At 33.8% G+C, this 26,029-nt stretch overlaps 1 protein-coding gene across 9 annotated transcripts in view; it reads right to left on the bottom strand.

The window, feature by feature from the left end:
* ATRNL1 (attractin like 1) overlaps positions 1 to 26,029 on the bottom strand; it is a 466,156-nt gene that overhangs the window by 326,123 nt on the left and 114,004 nt on the right. For all 9 annotated transcript variants that reach the window (XM_064663416.1, XM_064663423.1, XM_064663418.1 and 6 more), the window contains exons 18-19: positions 22,401 to 22,610; positions 17,838 to 17,975 (exon numbers count right to left, since the gene is read on the bottom strand). In XM_064663416.1, coding sequence (XP_064519486.1) covers positions 17,838 to 17,975; positions 22,401 to 22,610 — 348 coding nt within the window. The remainder of the gene's footprint in view (positions 1 to 17,837; positions 17,976 to 22,400; positions 22,611 to 26,029) is intronic.

Here is a 26,029-nt window from a genome sequence, read left to right as displayed (position 1 = left end):
AAATAACAGCAGTCTGAGAATAGTCATTAAAATCTACTGTTTCAATGTGCAAGAGAAAAAATTATCAATAATAGGTATTTTCTGGTCAGGGTGAAATCCTAAACAATGATGAAATTCATTTAGTTTTAAATGTTTAAAGTATTATTGCACATGTTTGGTAAAACATCTAATATAACTTGAATTCTTCCTTTTGACAAAAGCGAACAAAAAGAGAACTTTGAAACCATTTAAACAGGGTTAATACTACTAGTCTACAACAAGAATGTCATAGAAGCAAGAAACAGGCAACTTTACAAGCTTCAGAAATTTGAACAGAAGGAGAATCACAGGAACATCATCATTACTGTACTCCATGTTAAGCTCAGTGGCTGAATTAATTCTCTCCACAATGGTCTGCTCACCGCCACTCTTGTTGCCTCAGAGATTCTCACCTCAAAACAAACCTTCACACTCCCAATCCTTGAGCATTCTTTTTGCTTTTTCTTCCCATGTTTATTTGATTTATTACCTTGTTTGGGCAGCCATCTTTTTTTCCCAACCAAACATTCAAAACTTAATAATGTCTCTCTGGGAAATGTGTCAGTACATCTCCTCATCATACCAGAATGCAAACATTCACAGTACACTCAAAGTCTTTCTTTATTACAAAGTAACTCTGAACCTACCTTGATGATCATATTATGCTTTCATTGAAGTTTTCATTATGACTAAGATAAAAGATTTAATATATGGGGTCCTGCTTGGGAACAGATCTGATAGTAAGTGGTGACCTTGTATAAGATAAAACTTTTTTCTCGACTTTCTAATCTAATATTGAACAGAGAGATTGAGTTTTAATGTTCTTATTCTACTGGTAAGGAATAACACAATGAATCCTTCTGTGAGTGTCCCATCACATACACACTTTCACCCGTCTGCCACAGCCTAAGACAACTAGAGAAAAAGGTAATAGACAGAATAGAACCACAATTAAATGTAAGATAGTATTGACAGAATATGTCAATGTCAGGACTTCAATGGTTTGTTCTGCCCCCAGAGCTTATTAAATAGCCAGCTGAAGCTGAAGGAGCAATTCTTACTAAGGAGGGGTTAGGCATTCAAAGTGTCTGCAAGAAACACGTACTAGAAATTTCTATGCAGCACATAGTGATGTGTGATGTTTTTCTCTCTTTCAACACTCCTGAGAAATACCTACAGTTACCACACAGTCCTACATTTTGCAATTTTGCTGTCATCTTGACAATCTACAATAAGTGTTCACTGAAGTGTTGCTACTATATAATCAGTTATGTTTTCCTAAATCCATTCATGTTTTCCACTCTACATTTATGGAATGATTATTTAGGCACTTTAAGCTGGAAAAGCCTCTTCACAAAAGCTAATTTTAATTGTGTAAATCTTTGCTACACTTTCAGTGAAAAATAAAGAATATATTCTTAACAGCTTATTCTGATTATGGTTAATTGCTCTTAATGGGAATGAATCATTATAAGACAGTACAAAAGTTATAAAGGAACTAATAGGGTGAATTCCAAATCATATTCCAAAAAGTGTCAATATATTGACAAATATAGAAGCTCTATTGCCACCTAACCTTAATTGGTTACTCCCACAATTATTGCTCACTTAATAGGAAGTAGATCACAAATGTGAAAGTGAAACTTCCTTCACTTGAGTAGCTTTTTTAGTAAAATTATTTAAGCTCAAAGCTATAAAAGCCTTTGGACACCATGCATCTTTATCACCTTCTTGAGGGAAAAAAAAAAAAAAAAGAAGAAGTAAAAATGGATTATACAGTAAAAGTAACAGATGTAGCTATATGAGACTTTGTGGAAAACCACTTCCTTTGTCAGTTCAGACATGACTTGTATACCCAGTGCATGAAATGATGGATAAATCAAACTTTTCAGCAGTACTTGTCGCCAGGGACATCTAAATCAAATCAGCACCTATACGGGGCCCTTTAGTGTTCTATGTGCTCACTCACACGGCAATTCACAGCTGAACCAGCCAGGAGACTCCTTCCATTTAAACTGCATCGTGTTTTACACTTTGTCTTTGGAATCTCCAGGATTCTGGAGTGTCATTACCTAACACAAAAATCTGAAAAAATGAATTTTCCCATAGACCCCTGTCTACATTCTGACCTGTCTGTATTTACAGCCCACACAAATAACAGATACATGCATAATTTGGTCTCTCTCACTGAAAGGATAGATTCACATCACCAAAGACACCAACATGGCTGCTCTACCTCACCTGCATTTTCATGACACATATGAAGCTTCTCTAGTGCTAAGGTCAGTATGGATAGAAGAGGAGAAGAAAGGAGGAGTTCAGAAGTCTCAGATATTTGTTTTCTGGATTCTTTGTCAATGAAACAGCTAGCTCTGACAAGCCCAGCAGCTAATTTTCTTCTATTAAAGGATGAAGATAAATTACTCTCATTGAGAAATTTCCTAGTGATTTAACTGTTCCCTGGATAACACCTTGAAAAAGGACAACACCTCTGTATTTACATTTTTAAAATCTCATCCGGACAATTTTTGTTTCACAGCAATGAACGCATATTTTAATTAATCTCAGGCTTACAAGTCTGTAATGAAAAATGGAGTCCTACCTATCTGTGGCTCTCTATGTAGAGAGCAACCAAAGGAAACCCCAAACATACAAACTATCATTGCTGTTACTGAAGCAAATGTGAATACATGTGATCAAACAAATGCAGTAGCAGAAGCAGGACGATACTTCAGTACATTCAGTGGAAAAAATATTATTATTAATATTAATCTTTTTGTCTCACTGCAGGTTTTTTTTCCATTGGCCTAGTTGTGAATAACAAAAAAGAAATTAAAAGTTCTGAATATGAAGTATATTTATTAATTAATAAATATTAACTTAAAGCTGCATTTGATTTCACAATAAAAAAAGATTTACATTCTTTCTTTACTTTGATATTTCCATACTCCTCTTTATCTATTTTCTTCAATATTTTCTACTTGGTTTTCTCTGCTTAACTACTCTTAGTGAATGGTTTATCTTCTGATAGTACTGTAAGTCAACAGTTAAAACTGTAGCTAAGGTAGTATCTCTCACAGCCTAATGCCAGTAGAAATATGCCAAGTCTTGGAATTAGTTTTAAAAGCATATTTTGTACCAATCACTGTCAGCTGGCAGAACTCAGCACAAGAGATGCAATTTATATTTTCTACATTTTTTGAGGTCCCACACTTCAATTTCTTCACTGAAAGGGTTGTCAAGTATTGCAACAACCTGCCCAGGGAAGTGGTGGAGTCACTGCCCCTGGAGGGATTTAAAAGATGGGTAGATGTGCCATTTGGGGACATGGTTTAGTGTAGGGCTTGGCAGTGCTGGGTTAATGGTGGACTCCATCACCTTAAGAGGTCTCTTCCAGCCTAAATGATTCCATGATTCCATATACTCTGTGCTGCACCTTTGGATAGAAACAGTGAGTTCAGCCCAACTTCAAGAGTCTTCCCATACTACTGTGTACATTCATCTTCCCATACATCTGTGTACAAACATGGGTTTGTATTATGCACACATGCCTTTGTTTAAACAGTTATTTTAAACACTTAATTACCATGCAAACTTGTTATCAATAATTATATATTTTAAATAAATAAATACTCTTTTGCTTACAATAAAAAACATCACTAAAATATAGAATTTAAATGTATTTTGGGTTTTTTTTACATATTAAATGAAATTATGTCATTAGAGCTTTGAAAACAACAAGAAAAAACCCACCCTGGCAATATCTACTCTAATTTTAGGGAAAGAGCTGCTCACGATACTCTTTTGTACAACATGCAGATTCTAAGTGGAACAGAAATATTATATGAAAAAATACAATCCAGTGGAGTAAATTCATACCGAAAATCACAACACTACAGAATTCATTTAATAATAAATCCACAGTATGATTGATTCTGAGATGCTAGCTCAGCATATGAATGTTCTTGCTGATGCTGACAACAAAACAATACCCACCACTATTTCCATGAAGCATGCATTTTAAACAATTGAATTTAAAAATACTTATTGCTTAGCCCCCATCTCCAACACAAAGCTGCAAGCACAATTTTTCTCTCAAACAGATCTCACTACAAATCGTACTTTAATACGTTTGCTTACATGAAAGATTGCTAAAGCAGTAGCTGCACATGGATCATTACTTTAAGACACATTGCTAATGTTTTTAAAAGGAGGCTGTAACAATGGCATTAAATACTGAGGTGTACTACTTTGTTAATTTTGGTAACATGCAAGGCATAAGTTCCATCAAAAAAAAAAAAAGAGATATAGTCTTGCTCATGTAACTAGGCTAAGTAAGAAATACCAAGTATAAACTTATATTAAATCCAACACTTTAATGCTCAATTTCACTGTAAATGTTCACCTATATTATCCATTAGTCTACTCATATGAGAACTGCCCTACAGAGACTATTTTCTACATTAGTAATATTGCAAAACTGTCTAGTCACTTAATTTTCTAGAAATGTGTATTTAGCTAGAAGCCCCTGATACACTTTGAGCATTCAACAATTACTTTTATAGGAAATACACACATTCAACCTTTGAGACAGGCAATGTAAAAGCAGACAGATGTGCCCAATAACACTTTTGCAATATCACTAATTGAGTAGCATTAAAATTAAGCTAAAGAACTTTTGTGAAGCCATAAGCAATAAAAATAAAAGTATGAAAAAAAAGGAAAAAAATGCTATTAGAAAGGACATGCAAAAATGGAACTGTCATTGTACAGTAACACAATTAACCTTCATAATAAATCAGTCTCATTGGACCAATTTGCACATATATGTATCACTGATTTTATTTTCATCCCTCTTAGTTTATCTTACAATTTATCTTTCTTTGGTCTCCAAAGCAATTGGAGAAAAAAAGAAAAAACCATGTATATTAACACAGTACTAAGGACTGTGAGACATACAAAAAAGGTGAACAGAAAAGACATACTTTCAGGATTTATGTCACCAAGATATGGAATTTGCATAGGCAAAATATGCAGGAATCAACCACCAACCACCTAAATCGCATATATAAGCCTGTATCACGTATGTACCATTTAAAGCAAGATAGATAAGCATTTTACCAGACCAATACTAGATATAAATTTGTTCTGGAAAAGACAGGTATGCCAAATCACCCTGGCAGACATTTCTGTAAAATTAGACACAATTTTTTGAGCAGTTGTCCCAGACCACAGCCTGCCCTCAGCTCTTCCTTGGCATTTTAGAGGCTTAACCTGGCCTCTAAGGCATTAACCTGGCATTACAGAAATGCTCTTCTCAGCCACTTCCCATTCAAAAAAAGCAATTCACCCCAGCCTAAATATGATTTTATCTTTTTTTCTGGAATTTATAGTCATAGCAAAACACAGAGAATTTCACTCAACCGTGAACTAAGTCTGAGATCAGGTAACTGCTAATCAGAGAGTTACTTTTTCCTGAAAAGCAACACCGTGTCACACAGTCAAACAACCTGGAAATCCCAAGTGTCATTTCCTTAGCCTTCTGGATTAACACATACATGCCAGAAGTAGGACATTTATCCTAATAACCACCCACCCCCCCCCAAAAAAAAAATCTGGGAAACAGTAAACAGGCTGATTTTCTGATGCAGAAAAGAAAATTTAGTTTGGTTACACCAACACAAATCCTATGGCAACCTCAACAATTTAAAGGCTTGTATTTGTTCTTTAGCCCTTTTTACTGTGGTAGAATAGCTCTACAGTGGTTGTATTTCATTATTCCTTGAGTTTAAAGCACTCATCCAGAAAAGTGAACTGATTTTTTTTTTGTTTATTTGTAATAAATACCTCTCAAACAATCATACTAAAGCTGTCTTTAATCATCAGGAACTAACAGCATAGAGACAGCTTGGAAAACCATAATTCTGTTTTATACAAGCAGATAATGAAAATGCAACACAGAAGATCAGCACTGAAAGACAGGATATTTTTTCTCATTAAGAACTGAGTAGAATCTTAAACAATTAACAAGAGTCTTGCTGTGCCTGAATCTTTCATGCCAATACTGAACCATAGTACAGAATTTTTATAGCCTGCTTTTGGAATCAGTCAGAAATAATGTGCACAGTGGAGAGTATTTTCTGTCAAAAAAACATGCTGAACCAAAGTATTTCCATGTAAACTCATGAAATACAGTAGCACCAATTTCATTTTCTCCATGTTATCTGTGTGAAAAACTGAAACTTCTATACTAACTAAATTAAAAAATTCCAGTGAAAACATTAATAGGAGCACTTTATTTGGAGAGAAGATAACGTGTCATACTTATCAGTTTCCTTTTCATTCATTTATTCTTTTCATTTCTAACTATAATACATTACTAAGAAATAAATAGCCTACAAATTTTGCAGTGGGTAAAGCTGCAGATTTTGAGAGTCCAACTGAAAAACTGAACTCTTTATCAGATGTATGGATAGTTCTTTAAGCATCTAAGCATTTAAAGAGATCTTTCTTTCACAAGCGTACAAGATGTAAAATATTATTCCTTAAATTACTCTTAGTTTTCTCAGATGAAGAGATTTCTCACATGAAAACATAAGAGAAAATTAGAATTAATTAAAAAATAAGTAATTTCAGATCTGACAGACTAAATCTTTTATTAGGTTTAGTAAAAAACTAAAAGACTGGGGTTTGATGTTTAGTTATTTTTAAAGTAAAAATACAAAATTATGATATCGGATGCCTTCATCTTTGCATATCCAAACTAAGAAGTGTTTAAGATTTTTTTTAGACACTAAAAGGCTTAGTACTTTTTTTTTTCAATTAAACTGTGTCTTTTTAAATTTTTCTTGAGAAAGACAGCAGTTTCTCTACTGACTATCTTGGAAATTTGGCCCAAAACCACCTTTCATCAAAAGGATGCTACTCCTTCCCCCCCCCCCCCCCCCCCCCGAGGAGAATATATTACTTGCTAAATTATAACAAAAAATTATTATAAGGCAGTATGGAAAGCAAAACAATTTAAAACCATTCAGAAGTTATTCATAGCAGCTTTAAATGTAAAAAAAAATTCCAATCTAAGGTGAAAAACATCTGAAGTCAACAACTGGTGATTGCAACTATTTGTGTCTATTTGGTCATTCAGAGTAAAAGCCCAAAGAAAAGAAATGATTTCCACAATTTATCAGACAAAAAAGCCATAAAATGTAAAGAAGTCATCAAATCATTTCCGTCTCTTAGCCATTAGGAGGTACAAAATGGGACTGATTTTTTAATGTATTCAACTGCAAGCCAAGCTTTTTTTCCCTTTAAATAACTAACGTGGTCTGGCATTGTAATGTATTGCATTTAGCACTCAGAAAATGAAGACAGAATCAACTGCAATCAAAAAGAAATGCCATTACAAGTTTTTTTGAGAATCTTCAGTCAATTGAGAAATTAATTCCATGATGCCTCAAAATCTATTTTCTCAACAGGCAGAAGGGGTTTTTTCCAAGACACCTTTAGGAAAAGGGATGACCATTTCAAAGGGAAGAAATTACAAACAAACAAAATGCCTACTTTTTCTGTTGCATTTGGGACAAGAAGACTGGCTGTAGTCAAATGCTTATCTGAGGATCAAGTAACACTGATTTAAGAAAATGTCATCTCCAACTCACACCTGCCTGCCCTCAGTTGCAGGTTAGTGTCTTCTGAGCTAGACACAGGAGCTACATGAACTCTTGGCATGTCTTTCAACACAAGGTGAAATAGGTTTGTTTATAAGGGCCTGACAAAATCAGTATATTTCTGGACAGCTGATAGTTCCTTAATCATGCTGTGCCTATCTTCTCTAGGAACACCTTTTGGAAACAAATGGTTTTACACATTTCATCATGAAGGTGAACATACTGATATAAAGTTCAGACAGCATATCAGAAATAAATTTTATAAATATTCCTTACCCCATAAAATAAATTTATAGCGTGTGAACCTGAAAAAACCTCACAAAAATAAGAAGGCAGAGCAACTCCTTCATCATTGTCAAAAACTATCTTACACAGGAGCACGCAGGAGGACTTGATCACCAACATCAGTGAAAGCAACAGAATTGTCATTAATCCTTGCAAAGAGATAAAATAAGCACAGAGATAAAGGAATATAGTATAAATCAAAGTGCTGTCTCTCTTGAATATCTGTAAAAGTAATAAGGTGATCAATTAAATGATGCCTGAATTCTAAGTTCTCAGGAAAAGATGCTGAATAAGCACAAAATGCCTGCTATTTAAACAGATTAAGATACCACAAGTTGTCCCTATTCTTCATACTAGTTCAGATATTTTTGTTGCATAGGAGATCTAAAGAAGAGTTTTGATTAAGTTCATTAAATATGCAGAATTCTTTGTACATTTGTAAAACCTCAGAGAAAGTCTTGTCTTTTTATTTTTCATTTTAAAACAGCTACTTTGCTTTCACTCCACTTGAGCAAATTAGGATTAAATTTGCTGGATAGTGAAGTTACACTTAGGCAAAGCAACATAGTGTAACCATGAGGCTTAGGGAACAAAACTGCAGTTAATAAAACTGGTTACTACAGATTTCACTACACAGTGGTCGTGCAGGATGGAAAGAAAACTTTGGTAGGCAAGAAAAAAATCTCTCTTATAAAAAAGACAATTTGACTAATTTATTTTAATCACTGCTAAGGACAATAAAAAAGTTTTAATGGTCAGGAATTTTAAGACTGGGTAGAACTTAACTTACTATAAAAGTCTCCTCTATGCAGTCAAGGAAAAAACATCAGAAATGTTAAATATGCTGAACAGATATCCTGTCAAAACCTTATGAAATCCCACACCCACCCAAATAATGTCTCTCTGGGGGTTAATCATGTTACATTAAACAGTTTATTCTTTTTTTTTCTCTCATAAAATTACAGACATCTGAATGTCTACTGACACTTGACACTTTCCTTGAAGTGTAACTCCAAGTCCTTCACCTAAGATTATTCTGAGTATAAGCAGGTTATGGAATACAAATATATCTATAAAAAGGTTCCTAATTTTAGTTCAAGGTTTTTGTTTTAATTTACAGTTACTTGTTCTAGAAATCATACTTTGTAATACAGGTCTAATCTACAAAAAAGCAAAAAAAATTATATGTATGCACAACAATTAACAGCATATTGAGAAGCACATCTTGCTTGGCAGTCAAAAAATAACTGGAACAGTAATTTTTAAATATGTTTTCAAATATGGTTTTTGCCAAGTTCCTCAATTAAGTTTTTCCTGTGGCAATCCACTTCTGGTTTAGTAGCACAGGACTTATTTCAAATATATTCTATTTCGAGTGAACTTAATCTAAGTTCATACTTAAGCCCAAGTACAGGTAAATTTTATTTACTCAGTGGTCAGACTATTTTGAACACTGTTCAATAAACAGCGTTCATTAAACAAAGGAAAATAAATTTGCAAATCACTTTTGGGGGAAAAAGTCTTTTTAAAAGTGTGTTTATTCTGAGTATTCTAACAATCTCTTGAAAAAGCAGTATGAAGCTTTTCTTGAATAGCTTACTGTGCTATGATCTTACCTACTACTAAAACAAAATTCCAGCATTTTAGTTAACAGTAAGTGTTTTGATTCTATAATAAGGTATTTTATAAAAAAAAAAACCACAAAAACTTGTGTCATCTGTATACAATTCTTAAAAGAAAAAAAATTAAAGAAAACAAAACACCACTACCACTGCAAAATGGGATTTCTTGACAGTCTCCTCATTCAAAAAAGTAAACCTTTGTTCACTTTGTATAGCATAAACAGAATCACATTTTCTTTTGGAATTTAGCACATGAGACCTTTTATTTGTCTGAATAATCTTAAATTACAGTTTCTTATCACAGTTTTGCTATGAACTTGTGACCCACTGTTTCTTAGAAACCAAAATACAAGCAAACAATAGAAGTGGATTTTTTTTTTCTTAATTCAGTTCCATATTATAGTACCTGAAGACAGTACAAAGAATACCATACTCTTATTTTTTTTCACCTATCATAAACATTTAGCTATTTTTATATAAAATGTCTGTATTCACATAGACTCCTGTGGTTTGTGCCATAGGCCTCCAATCCACTAAACAACCTTTTTGTTCTGTGAATAACCACAAAGTGCTGGGACTAAGAGATGCTTTTGACTTTTTAACTACATAGACTCAGTCACTGTGAAAAGAGGGCTTCCAGAACACAATATTTAACCTAATATAAAATTTCCTCTAAATTTTAGACATCTAATACTGGAATGGCAAATGCATGATCCTGCATTGGTGAATTCCATAAACGCAATTCTCTACATGCCAGACCTTAAAACAGCTAAACAGAAAAACTATGTAAAAACTCTATCCCAAGCTGCCATTTCATTCTCTAAGAGAGTCAAAACTCCCATCAATCCAAACTATTCCTAATTCTACTTTAGGAAGATGTAGAAGAAAATGCTACTTATACTTGTAGTTGAGGATATTGTGTTCCCACATTTCTGTTAAGTTTTTCTGGCAGATGACATTAAAAGCTTTTTGTCCTCATTCTTAGTCTTACCTTACGTAGGACTCATTGCCCAACAACATAGGCTTTTGGACCAGAAACCTTTTTGAAACAGAAATGTATTGTAGAAGATAAAAGACCAAATTTGCTGCTGTCTACAACCTTAGCAGAATTTATCCACTTACCTCTATTCTGATATCAAGTTAAGCACTGAATACCACTCTATTATTTTCTGTTAAAAACTAATCAACAAAACTCTACATAGTGATAGAGCTTGGGTTTTGTCCTTCTCATTAGTTACACAGCAGTGAGGGTGCTGAAATCTATGGTCAACACAGGAGAAGAGCATTCTGGCACAGGTGGAATCTGGATTAAATGTACTGGAACAAACATCTTGAAGAGGAAAATATCATTGCAAACAGGGGTGGAAATTGCCTTCTGAGTAATGGAGGTGATTCCCATCAGAACTTTCTATCTCATAGCATCCTGCTTGTGCTAAAGACTTCTAGTAGCAGCAGATTCATGCAGCTGAATACATCATCCCCATTTTTGAAAATTTACAACAGAGGAATCCTTTCAAAAAAGGCAGAAAATTGTGGGGGTTTAAGTTATCTTAGTGGGTTTTTATTCTCCATACACTATTTATTAAAAAAAAACTAAATGTGGTAATCCAGCTTGTTTTTAATTTACCTGACTTCAGTGAGTAATTTTATATGGCTGCCAACCTCAGTAGGAGGAAAGATTAATTGCTTGAGAGCCAAAATTTAGATATTCTATTTTTTCCTGTTTTCTTCATATAATCATTTTACATAGAAATGCATTATGTTATATTAATTTGGATTGTGAACATCCGTCTTTTGTTTCTAAATAATACGTGATATGAACAAAGCATCAGGTCATTGCTCACTGAAGATTAATAGATGGGAACAGCTGCTTTTGTGCTATTAAAAACAACTATTAATACAGGCTAGAAAAACACCACTTTCTGTAGAAGCAGAAAATGTTAATGAAAATAAAGAAATGAATACACTAGTTAAATTAGCTATTTTTTAAAAAATTTTCATAGAATAATACAATCATCAAGGTTGGAAAAGACCTTTAAGATCAAGTTCAATCATCAACCCAACACCACCACCACAATCATCATTAATCTGTACCCTCAAGTGCCATATCCATGTGGTTTCTGGACACCTACAGAGATGGTGACCGCACCACTTCCCTGGGCAGCCTGTTCCAGTGGTTGACAAGTCTTTCAATGAAAAATAATTTTCCCAATATCCAATCTAAACCTCCCCTGGTGCAATTTAAGGCCATTTCCTCTTGTCCTCTTTGAACAGTATTTGTTTTGGAGAGACAGGAAAGGAAGAAAATCAGTATCAGCTCCTCCATGGAGTATCATGACAAAAAAAAAAAAATGCTATAAAGGTTGCTACAGCTGAATAGGTAGACAGAAATAGTGCCAGAGAAAACAAACTGTAAAGCTACCAATTAGGCATCTTTCAAAGCTGGACAGAACCTAAATCCAAGGAGACCATTTTCAATTTGCTGCCATGATGAGTTTAACATCTTTCTCACATCTCTCTTTTGTAGACAAAAGAAGTAATGACTTGTGCCATCCTTGGCCTCTTCTCTCAAACCCCCACGTCTCAGCTGTCAGTTACTCAGCAGAATAATCACATTTTCTAAGCAGCAAGATTTGAACACCATGGACTACCCTCCTCTTACTTCAAATACAACTTAGGTGTCAACAAGTCACTAGTAAGTGTTATTTTTTATTATTTTAAGCAACACAAAAATAACAAATATACCCATCTCATTTCTTTTTAATCTCTTGAGGCATATGTAAGTTGGATGGCTAATGCGTAGATGTCAAAGTTTATGCGGAAGACATAGATGTATGTACACACATATATAAAAATATAGGTGAACACGTGTATAAAAATATAGGTGAAAAGTACCAAGTTACACAAAGACACCACAAAAGAAATGCTTTTACAGAGACAGATACTTTAAAAGAAAAAAAGATCAAATTTATTCTGTTCTACTCTCTACGTACCGGAGGAAAAAAAACTCACCTCTCACCTGGCTGCTGTGGGTGCTACTGGCTGATGCACACATAGTTTATACTCACTACTAACAGGTTCACTTTTAACAATAATTGGAAGTTCTGGTAAAAAAAATTAATGTTTCCAGTAAAAAATTAACTTCACATTGTCAAACAAGATCATTACAAAGCAAATTTGGGGGGAAGCATTAGAAATGTCCAATGTGAGATAGCAGAGAAGGTGACAGATCTCTCGAGGCAATAGAAATGCTGCAGACTTGCTTAAAGAAACTCCACCCCAACAGGCTGTCTGGTCAGAGGCTTTTACAGGATGGTCTTCAGTGTCTTAGACACTGAGCCTTTAAGGCTGCTCAGAGAACAATCAGTGCAAGTTAAAACACAATGTTCCTGCTGTGCTGGTACTCACAGTTTTCCTCCAACTGCAAAAGCAACAGCACTGGCAGTGCAATTATGAGAAAACTGAACACTATTTGGGATGCTATCATTTTAAGAAAAAAAGTGCAATACAGCAAAATGCTTATGTTATATTATTATTAAATGTATTATACATTCCTTGTGTGTATCAAAAGTTACTGTAAAGAATTTTTTCCTGGTATCTCATAAATTTTAAGAATAATTTTTTTGAAAATACCATGCATAAAGAAAATGACAAGATGATAAGTAGCTAGAGCAATTTTTTTTAACACTGACAACAAGTAGATGATTAATAAGTTTGAAATCAATGCTAAAAAATGTTACTAAAATGACACAAAATTGTTCCAAGCAATCTTCCCATAACTGTTTTATGCTGCAGTCTGTAGTACATATATAACTCTATTTTTTCTATCAGAATTTCTATAGAATTTCTATTAAAAAACTGTATATTTCCCGGACATGCAGTACATAACAGAATATGGCCTTGAAGAAAACAAAACACTAAGAGAAGCCACCAGGACAGCAAGCCAGGACCTGCTCCCATCTACAGTAAAGCTGGTTTGTTTCCAAAATAAATTAATATTTAATGATGCATTTTCTATTACTGAATTTTGATATTCATGCCTTCCAAATTGTACCTCAAATGGGACTCGACCAAAATTTAGAAAAAAATTAATCAAAGTCATTTGGAATGTCTGTCTTCAAAGTCTTCAACACTTCAAGCTAAAAGGCTTCCCAGGTGTCCCATATCTCAACAGCTTCTCCTGCTCAGAAACACACAAGGCTGAGCTGTGCATCTCTTGTCTAAGCTACACCACAACAGAGTGTGAATGTGCCTTATTCTGCTCACTGGAGGATTTGAGTCCTTAAATATTTCTGTCACAGACTGACAGCACTGCATTTAAAACTCCAAGGGCTGCTCATGGGTTTGTTTCATCTGGAACCCCAAACCTGCCTCTTGCTAGAGCACTCCCTCATGTTCAGAACTCACCTCTGCCTTCCCTCTTATTTTCTTGCACATTGAGATAACTCCTAAAAAGGATGCTTTAACTTCGTGTGGTACTATCGTTTCACACTTTTCTTTGCCATACAGGGGTCTTAGATTACAAGTCTTAAGCATGTGTACGGGGTCTGGACTTCCACAAATGATTGTGCACTATCATTTATTTCCAAGAAGAAATGGAAGGTATTTTGAACAACTAAAATTATTTCATAATTTAAGGTAAGAAATTAAATTCATTTTCTATTATGGCTACCTATTTGAAACCACAGACTACTTGAAACCATTTTTAATTAGTATAAGAACAGAAAACTGTAATAAATTATAGTCACAGAACTTCCTTTAACTTCCTAAAACACTTCTGTAATTTATTACTGATTTTTGTATAGAATACAGCAATGAATCAAATATAAAATAATTCAAACTATATATTAGTACAATGAAATGTCAAAGAACTGAAGGAGCACATACATCTTTACTGCAAGGCACATCTTAGGCCTACTGAATACAAAGTTCATTTTTACACCCAGAATACAAACTCTCCCCATTCTCTGTATTGAAAAGAGACTTCAACTAACAGAATTTAATGAGTAACTGGTATTAGGAATGATTATTTTAAGAAGAAAAAGAATAATAATTATTTATAAAAAATATGATCATTGTCAAATTATTGCCCATCAGCAACCAACATACACCCTTCATAAATAAAAATACACATACACAAAAATAAACCAGAGTGCCAGTTACAGAGTAAACCTTCATTAGATGGAAAGCTTTTTAACTCCACAATAACAAAAATGCTACAGATTTAAAAATAAGTAGTATGAAACTTAGTAACATCTTGGTAACATTCAGGACTCATAGTATGGTAAATATCCATAGCCGTTTGGCTACATATAGATCATTTTCTTATATAATTGGAATACTTTATCTTCACCCAGTAAATCCCTGCTTTCTAGATCTCAGACTCCCACAACTCTGTTGAAAATTAGGACTGGAGAAAGACACGTGGAATCAGCTACACCACTGCCCATTTCCAAAGCTAGAGATGTTTGAAAATTTGAAAAATATAGTGTGATAATGCAGATTTCTTAACATCTTTAGGTAATCTATTTTACAGTTTAGCCAGTAGAAAATTTTGCTTGTATTCCACCTTTATCTTTCTTGTTGCAGTCTAACACCATTACTTCCTCCTCAACCAAAATGGGAGGGGTGGAGAAGGCATTTTATCATCATTCTCCCTTTTCAGCTTCCCTTCATGCATTTGAAGCCTGTTATTATGCCTCCATCTTTTCTTTTTCCTTCTTTGAGGTTTGTCACATTTATTAAGCCTGCATCATATCAGGATGCAAAGCAAGTCCTTAAATCTGTTTCAAAGCAATTGAAATGTCAGCAATTATAATGAGTGAAAATACAGAAAAGTCAATTTTTTTATCCATTCTTTAATCACAACTATTCAAAATCTTTTGAAACATGAATTATATCTTTCTCCTATAACAACTGTTACTCATTCCATAGTAATTCGATAGCATAACACGATGCAATACCACTATGAATGTATCAGTTATTTGATGACAGTTATAAAGCCATCGTTATCACCAAAGTAGGAAAAAAAATAAATTATATTAGTACAGAATTTTTCCATCCCTGGACAAAGGTCAGAACAGAACTGGTCACTCAGAGGTGGAGAGTCAGCTTCTTTCACAGCTTTTTGAATGACCTCCTACAATTATAACCAGAAAGGATTTAGGAAATTATTAACATAGTTAAGGGGGAAAAAAAGTTTTCCAAGGACTACAAGGCTTGCTATACATCTCCTTCTCCTTCCTTTCAAGATCATCAGGGATATAAGAAACAACACAGGCTAATCCAGCCTATAAAAGAAAAGGCAGGTTTTCTTGCAAATCATTTAATCTGCATCACTGACAGTCACAATAAGTTGGAGGTCATATTTTACATATAAGTATATATATCATGACAGCAGAAAACAGAATATGTGCACTGAATACATAATTACTTTTGTCAGGACACTCTGAAAAGAATATTCTATGTCATAAGAATGTTAGGAAAGTAATTCTTAGTTTTTCTCCCAATGTACACCACTTTACCTCTCCACTGCAGAGATCAAGTACAGCCTCTTTTCCCAGCTTTGACTGCTCTCCAATTCATAACCAAGTTATGCCCTTGTAACTATAGCAACTTGATATATGAAGAATATTACAGTATTAGAGATGTACTTTAAGAGTTATACTCATTATCGTGTCATTCCTTTAAAAAGTTTTCAGTATGGATCCGCACAGAAATTACTCAGGAGCTCTGAGGAAAAAATGTGCCACATGCTCAGGCAGACCTCATACAGAAGGCTTAGTCTTAGTATAAAAGAAAAGTTAGAAAGGTCCAGCCAGAAACTCAGTTGGCAGCAGCAAAGTGACACAAGGTGGAACAATAAGGATGACTGGCTTTGTGATTTTTTTTGTCCTTTGATTGGCTATTTCATATAATTTCCTGTCTTATTTTCTCTTTATTTCAGTCACACATAAGCTCAGTTTCTAGCTGGATTGTCCTTTCTTCCATTTATATTTTTTTCCATAAGCTTCTATTTTAACTTGCAACCATGCAGAATTTTTTTCTGTCTTACCAAAAGCATTACCAGATTGAAGGAGGAAAAAAAAAACAAACCAGAAACATCACTTTCTTTCTTTATGTTTGTACAGTGCCCGATCCCAACTATATTCACAAACTCCACTTCTATCCCAGTAACATTGATGTGACTTATCTATGGATCACTGCTATTTTTTCCTGCAGAAATCTCTGGCCCACAATTTGGGCACCTCTATGACAGTAATCATGATACTGAAGAAAATCTAACAGTTCACAATGACTCGATTTTTCAAAATATCCTGAAGATATAAACATATTTATTATGGGCTTTATACTGCAGAATACAATATACCCATGCAGATAAAGCCTCAAAATAATTATCGTTTTTATTTTTAAACCATTCCTTAGTCAAAATAGCTCCTGTTAAAATCATGTCTACCAATAAAAATATGCACTCTTACAGACTAGGTTTGAAAAAATAAGTTGTAAAATTTATAATGTTACTGGTCTTATAAATTGATTTTAGTCATTATTGCACCATGCATATTTCACTAAAGGTGATGGAATGCTTATTCAGTTGATAGCTAATGTATCCCTGAAGAATAAAAGCTGTATGAATACATCATTTTGCCATAAAGGTGATACAGACAGCAAAAGAACATTTTGTCAACTTCAGGAAAAAAAGAGAACTATTAAGAATTATTTAAAGCATCATAAAGCACCAGCAAAACATTCGATTGTCAATAGGGGTAGACATTAATCTTTCCATCCCCTTGAACACAATTTTTACATATTGTGCCTGAGTTTACCAGATGGGAAGCTTTATGCATTGCCTACTGAGTGCTGAGGAACAAACAAACCCTTTAAATGAATAAATACACCTTAAGAAGCAAAGGTTCTGTTAAAGAAACATCAGTAATGGAGAATGGGACTAAACTTTCTAGTACCCTCCTAGATTCAAAGTCAACTACCTTAGTGAGTTTTCATATTGAATATATTCCTACTTCTGCCATTTATTTCTATGGGAAGGAGTTACTGTCAACTTTAAAACCATCCATGGAAGCAGAAAAGCAGCCCTACAGCAATATACAAAACCTATCTGGGTTACTGGACTCCGTTCTCTCTTTCACTTCAAGGAGAATCTTCCAGTTCAGCAATGGATAAAGTAAACACTGAACAGGAATGTCATTTTGGTATTTTTCTCTTTCCTCCCAGGAGAAGGACTTACCTGTGCACTGTCCTCCATTTGTGGGATCCCCATAATATCCTGGCATGCACGTCTCACACTGTTTTCCTGTTGTGAGGTTTTTACATTGATCGCAGACATTGCTGTTGACGCAGGTGCTGTGGCCGTTACACTGGCAAGCTAGAATATAACATTTTAAAAGCTACATTACTAAATAGCTCTTTGGAACAAAATCATACCTATGTGATTACAAAATTGCAGTACAATGTAATTCTGAGTAGTTTAGTCCTGACTAATAACCAGCATTTGTTTGTACTTTGACACAGAACCTCTTTAAAATAGCATTGCAACATCAATCCACACAAAAGACCACAAAAGCTGACTTTTTAGTCACATGTGAATTTGAAGTGTGTAAGAAAGTGGTTTTTTGACATTTTTTTCTGCCATCCAGTCCTTATAGTTTTTAAATGCTGTCCAGTTACTTAAGAAATCTTTTAAGAGGTAGTAAGTCACAAACTGAGACTACATGAAAACCCCAATACCTATAATCCATTGTTAAACATTTGAAAGGCTACTGTGATGGAGAATGTGAACAACTAGCAGACAATTTTTTATCTACCGGGGAGACAGAACTTCCAAAATAAAGTAACAAAATATCATCTTATTTTTAACAGTTCTGACCCTCTTTAGCTTTAGCATACAAAACAATTTTAAGGACATCAGGACCACATCAAACAGCTCCAGTCCCTCCTCACTACAGCTGATTTCAGTGAAAGGAAAAAAACTGGACTCTATTGACATATGTTTTGGGTTTTTTTTTTTTACACCTGACCTTGAAAGCATAAAATTGCTTTTTGTAAAATAACAGCACTATAAACCACTGATCTTGCACCATAGCTCCACTCCAGAGATTCATGTTTTAGGAAAACTCAGAAAGCACTGATCACTATTGCAGCAAAATCACAACGTGAATCCTGCCAGAATCATTGATCCTGCTGCCAGGTTTTGAAGGATGACCTCTCTATAGAGTGGGACCTCAGAGCTCATCATGCTCAGCAGATTAGTAAACTGTCAATTACAGCAGCCTGTCAAATGTCAGACCATGGCAAACCTGGGTGTAAGACTCAACAGAGGACTCTTATCTCAGTAAGACTGTATTTTTTTAAAATTTGGATTTTTAATCTAAATGTCACAATGATTCGTGTCTTGGTTAGGAGAAAAAAAAGATTCTCACTGCATGATTTAAAAGTTTTTAGATCAGTTTTATAATTTAGTAACTTAATATATTTACAGCCATTGCCAGGCTTGGCTCATAAACCATTAAACCTCCCCAGTTGACAGTCTCTTCCTTCTTTTGTAACTGTGCTCAGAGAATCTTGCAAACAAGTATCAAATGTTTCTGTACTATTAAGTTTTCTTGCTATTTTGACTTAATTCTCAAACACATTTGTGGTGTTCTCCTCCAGGAGGGTTCCCCTTCTGCAGTTTGTTGCCATTCTCAGGAAAAGCTACACAAAAGTACCATGACCTGCAGCTCCATTTTGGCTTTTGTGTAAATGTCTTACACATAAAATTACTTAAAGGAAATGTTAAAAAAAAAATACAGCCCAGAAGACCAAAAGTAAAACCAGAGTACATTAAATAGTTGTTCTATTAAAGTAAGATTGCCTAATTAAGACTGTATCGTAGTCTAGAAAAAATGCTTTATTTAGTTTGAAACTCACTAGTTTTATGTGGCAAAGGGAAAAATACTACAGAAGCCATAGAATTAAAATTTCACTTGATGCAAAATTTCATTTTTATTGGTATTTTCATAGAATATTGTCTGTAATGAATTATACCAACATATTTTATTCTAAGCACAACAATCATTTGCCATACTTCAAACAAGATTAAAAAAAGACTAAGTCTGTGTAAGCCTATTGAACAGTTTGTGGTTTGGATGAAAATAAATAGTTTATATCCTATAGTTTGAAGATTATTCTGCCACACTGATGAATAGCTGGCTAAACCATTCATGTTCATTCATACATGCATTTAGTTTTCCTTGTAGTCCATATCCCCATATCCATCCTCTTTATAGTGCCTCTGGGCAATTGTGTTGGTGATAAATATTTTAAATTCATTCTCCTTTTCTGTCTGTTCAAATTTTTAAAATTAGTATTCAGCAGGTAGTATTAAAAATATTTATTTTTGTGACTGGTCACTTTGAAATCAATAGTCCTCAAAGAAGCTGTCATAGTATTTTTTTTTTATATGAATAGAATTTTATCACATTCTTATTTTAACTGAACTATTATTATAAATAAAATTGCAAATACCATACATGAAAAGAAAAACATTGTTGACATCTCCTCCCATGAGAAGAGCAGTTTAGGTAGAATGCAAGCCCAAGATTTTCTTTAAAGTCTAAATGTCTCCTCTGAAAAGCAGTGTGAATGGATTCTAACTAGTTCATTTAAAACTAGATGAAGTATCTTTACATAAGATCAAGATTGTAACGCAGACATCCTTTTTTCTATATTTTCCTAATTTTAGTGTTTTCTTAAAATTATAATTACCAACAATTGTCAGCATCACCAACCATTGCAACACAGAGGTCAAAAGCAAATTAAACATAAAATTGCTTGTCTCCAGGGTGGCCTCACTGAATATTCAGCTAAAGCAAATTTTGTGTGTGAGGAGAATTTATTGCTTCCAGTGATGTACATTAAAAGGATTTAAAGAAAAAATAACTTTTTAAAACTGAACTCCTAATTCTTATTTAAATGATCATCACAGGGTCTCATTATTTTAATAACTATTTTAAATATTTAATACTGATGTCTTAAGTTTGATTGCACTGAAACAACTTCGAGATTTATTGAACTGTGCAATTCTTATGACTTTTCACTTTTCTCAATGAGATAAATATTTTTAGGCAAATCAGCAATTATGAAATGTCATTTTTTCAATGGTGTGTCATGTCAGTTGAGGATTGCATTGGTTCTTATTGTGCATATAATTTTTTGAAATTGATTTAAAAATCTCTTCCATTTTCTTTGACTTAACAAAATGTAAGAATTCAGAACTGTCATATATGACCAGATAATATTATAACTTGCAGCAAATTAAAATTTACAATTAAGGTTGTTTTCATCATCCTTCAAATAACACAAAAATTAAGACATACAAAACTAAGCATTAGGAAGACTAGAAAAATTATAAATCAATTACCCATTAGTTAGAGAATATTGGAATTAAGCATCTGGAATTTCAGTGAATTCTTGACCAGGATATGCAATGAATACATAATTTTATCCATGAAGAATAAAACATTAAACACAGTAATGAAATCTTCTAACTCAGAGTTTAGACAAGCAACATATTTAACCCTTATAATTTCACTAGTGGTAGAAACTGTGCATTGCACTGAAAGGCTAAGAGTGCACTTATCAATGTATGCTTATTTTAACATACAGACTAAGTATTAAAGTTTTCATACAATAGAATGGAAATTGTTTCCAAATAAGGCTTCTTTGTTCAGCGAATGGCATTAGATGATTTGAAGGATTTTTTTGTTTTAACTCAAAACATTCAACAGTGTTCACTTGGTTTTACATTTCATTATTCTAAAACTTAAAAAAAAAAACTTACTCTCTCTCTATTTATAAACATGCACATATATATGCACACACACACACAGAGAACACGCTGATAAAAAAAGCAGCCAGGAAAGCACAGTTTCATGTACCCATAAAAGTTTTGATGCTTGAGAAGCTCCGGTTTCCAAAATTATCAGCAGTAGAACATTTGCTGGGAAAAAAACCCTTTAGCACAAGTAAACTATTTATTCAAAAAAAAAGTTCCCAAGCTGTCTTTTAAGCTGTATTATTTATTGTAAATTACTACTGGAGGACTGTCAAACTCCACAGTGTGCTTTACATGTGCCTGCAGTACTACACTGCTGCTTTCAAGGTTGGAGTATTTCCACACAGGAGGCTGCACCAGCTCAGCTTCCACCATCCTAAAGCACCAAGTGCCTTCCTTACTTTTCCAATTAACATAAAAATTAAAATTCTGTAATCAGAGTGATATGGATTAAATGTAGAGATTTTCTTTAAGATTACATAAGCATATGTTCTTTTACTCCAAATGTCTCAAAGGGTGACTGGAGGCTCAAGTATTTGGCAGCCCCCCATTCTCACAGCCAGTTGTACTTGGGCATGAGGAGCAGGGAAGCTCCTGCCCATCGGCAGTTGCCTATGGATAACTTCTTCTTTTATGGATATAGAAGCGAAAAGAAAGCAAGAGCTGAAGCAAATTCATATAGTTGGATTTTAAAAATTGGAAGGATAAGGTGGGTGAAAACCTATTTACAAATAAATGGCAGTTTTGATTAAACTACCTGTGTTACATTTCACACGTGAACCTACATGACAGGAAGCACATTTGTGTTCAATAGATAGAGACTAACAAACTATAAATTTAAAAAATATGTTGGAAAAAGAAATCTCTCATGCAAATGTTATTTGTGTTACTTCAAACACCTATGTTATTTTGGTGTGCTTAAACAGAGAAATGTCTCTTATTTCATATATAAGAAAGAATGGAAGCAGACCTTACCTGGACACTGGATAAAAGACCACTCGTAATTTTTCTCTTTTGGGCAAAGACCAGCATCAAGCACCATTTCATTACCAACAGGCTTCATTGGACCTCGTGATGATCCTTCCAAACATTGTCCTTTACCAGTGTTACTGGGATCATTGCACCATCCACATCCAGGCTGTTCCAAACACTGTCCACAGGTCCTCAGTCCAGAGCAGTTTTGAGCTTTATTACATGGAATACAATATTAATGCAATGGGGTCTGTTTGTTTGGGGGTTTGGGTGGGGGGTTTTGTTTGTATTTTTTATTTAGATGCTAGCATTTTACAGCAGTTGATGAAGAAACAATTTAGCACCTCTATTTCCTTGCGCAAATTAAAAAAAAAATCAGTAACAATAGTAAGAATATCTCAGTTTTCTTTAAAAGTCGTACTTCCACACAAAATACAAAGCAGGTGTTTTTTACACCACAATGCAACAATAAAGATTACAAATAAACAAAGATAATGAAACAGAAAAATAATACTACACATCTTCATTAAATCCCACAAAAATATATATCCTTTCCTTATTATTAATATATAATGCACATATTACTAATTTTACTGACATAAACAGCCCTTCTAACAGGAAAACTCTAGAATTCAATACAAGGTCAGTAATCCAAATAAGAGTGATAATATTATTCCAAAACAAACAAACAAAAAATGAAACCAGGATAATTCAAACTCAAACTAAAAATTTATTTGGATATGAAGTACCTCTGGATCTCACTTGAGTATTCATCTACGAATATGACTCAGTCTCCTTATATAGAACTTTTGAAACAAGCTAGCATACTACACATCTTAAGCTACAAGTCATAACTCAATCCCCTTTAATTGAATTACATCTTAAGATTCTCATCAGTTAATCAGGTTTCCTTTTTTAAATTGCATGCTTAAACTGAAATCTCCTTCTAGATCTTTTATACTCTTTTCCTTTAGAATAATTAACTGGTCTTCCTCATATTTTAAATCTGTTTAGAACCAAATAAAATTCCCATGCTGAAGCTACTGTCATTTCTTATTAATAAGAAATTAACATTTTAGTATCTCCAGGAACACCATTAAAATTACCAGGCTTCTTTGAGCTTTTTCTGCTACATCTTAATTTTTTTTAATTAATGCTCTAACACTGAATTAAATTAATATCAGAATCATTTGAACATTGATCACTATGGGTCCCTGTCTCTTTTCACATTAACTTTATGGGCATTCAAAAATTAAATTTTAAAAGCATACATGAATGTAAGAAAGCTCCTGCCAGGAAGCCAAAATTATCTAAGTTTCTTCTTAAAAAGAAGAAAGTAGTTTAAAGGTTCATGGAGGCTTTTTGAAGGACACTCAAATGGCTTCTACATGAGTGTAACATCTTAATTTGGCTCAGCTGCGCCAGTACATCCAACCAATATTCTCAGCTACATGGACCACTCTAGTCCACAAAGGGAATACTTTAATCCATGCTATAAAGGGTATACTAAGCAGAATGATTTATTACTAATTTAATAAATTGAGAGCAGAATAAAGCTAGCTTCTCTGACTTCAGCAACCATTAAAATAGTTTAAAAGTAGTGGAAACTACAAGAGGAAAAAATACTCTGTAGTCTAAAGATACATGGAGATATCAAGAAAACAGCCAGTTAAGGTTCTGAGTGAATCTCAAAAGCACTTTAATAGAGCAGGAAGCTGGAGCATGAGCTCTTGCATCATTCAACTTGGAACAATCCAAATAGGAGGAAATGTTTCAATTTTCCCCAAATATGGGAAAAGAGGCGGGACAGGAGAAGCTCAACTGTTGTTGAAAATTGTCAAGCACATGACAAATCAGTTTTAAACCATCAGAACTGAAGCTGAATGATACAAATTTGGGGGTTTGAATACATTAGAAGATCAGCAGAAAAATAAAGACCATCACTCTGTACTGGCTGACTTGCCCTTTCAGAGATGCACTGTAAATGATCCAAACAAATCTCGTGCTGCTATTTATACTCATGTTGCTATTTATAAAGCTCTGAAGTATCAGCTGCAGTATCTTCACGGAAGATAAAACAGAATCAAAAGTGAAAATCCTCATATATTCTCTGTGGTGGTATTTAGCTGAAGAGAGCTAACTGAGAAGCTATTGCTGATGGAAGAAGGGGATATTAAAGCAGAAATTTTATTTTCCTTGAAATTCTAAAGGTGGTCCAAGATTGTTCCACTGTCAGCTATTCAATCAAAAGTCATAATGGATGGAAGATGTAGAGAAGAGTGGAAATGAAAGTTTTTGGCAAGGAGGTATTAAAATGACAAAATGTCACCAATAAAACAGCATTCTGCATTTTAAACCCAAGCTGTGGAAATAAATGTGAAGTTCTCAGTTGTTATATTTTTTATTTTAAATCACACATGCTTGTCTGAATTTCTTTCATTCAGAGAAAAACATCCAAAAGCTAAGAAATTAGTCATTTAAAATAATAATAGAATTTTAAAACCAAGAATTATTTTTTTGAAAATGTACAGTTACAGTCCACTCCAAGTTAAATAGAAACACTAGCCCTTGATAAGGGAATGAACTTAATACTTTAGCAGCAATAACGATATACCTACCTAACAAAATTTTTAAGTCATTTACACTAAAACAATGTCTGAACCATGCTTCATTTAGACATACATTTTCTTTTTTAAATGCAAAATGTCTGATGCTAGAAAACTCTGGGAAACTGCTTACAGACACAATCCTGTTTTTCTCTAATTTGTTGAACAGAAAATACATTTTTATACAAAATTGCCTTTACATAATGATGAACGGGTATATAGCAAATCCTGTTTGCCTTATTTAATATAAACTTCTACAGATCTGACAAAAAGTACGATCAAATTAAGAATAATATTTTTGTGTTCCTCAAACAAATTGAATGATGTGCAAATACTACACAAACACCCAAACTGAATTGAAAGTTCAGGCAGACATAATATCTGCTAGTTTAAAAACCTAAGTATCATTCATGCGGTGTTCTGTCAATTTTATCTTCAAATTTTCTCTCTCTTTATGTTCTGCCACAACTCATTATCAATATTTTATAAGTTACAAATTGATTCCTTACAGGAGAGGAAAAAAAAAGTTCAGTGAATCGTCACGAGAGAGAAACCTTTATATAATTACTGCATTATTATTCCAAATATATGGACAAGAGATTAAGTGTTCCTATTATTTGTTTATTCCTATCCCAAACATAGACTGATTGATGGTCCCAAGGAACATGTAAACCCTACTACTAGTCCCCACTAGACCTGGGCACTAGAACCTGGATTAATATCTAAAATTTACAAACTAAGCCAATGGTTTATCATAACAGCTCAACATGCTATTGTTTCATGACATTCTGTGATTATTAAGGATGAAGAAGGAATCTCAATTAAGAGGAATATGGGCTCTTGACCAGTTTAGCCTGAAAGAAAAGCTTTCCAATGCCTTATATTCCTAACCACCCTGTAGCAGCCTGGTACATATTGCCATTTTTCTCTCCTAAGATTAGAATATATCAATGGTTCCTATTACAGACACGTCAAGAACTTACTTAATATTTTTCCTCAGGCTTAGGTGCAAGCAAGTAATTGCCT

Source organism: Pseudopipra pipra, chromosome 8, assembly GCF_036250125.1.
Source record: "Pseudopipra pipra isolate bDixPip1 chromosome 8, bDixPip1.hap1, whole genome shotgun sequence".
Lineage (NCBI taxonomy): Eukaryota > Metazoa > Chordata > Aves > Passeriformes > Pipridae > Pseudopipra > Pseudopipra pipra.
Note: the sequence above shows the minus strand (reverse complement) of the source record. Positions and strands in the feature narration are given on the sequence as shown.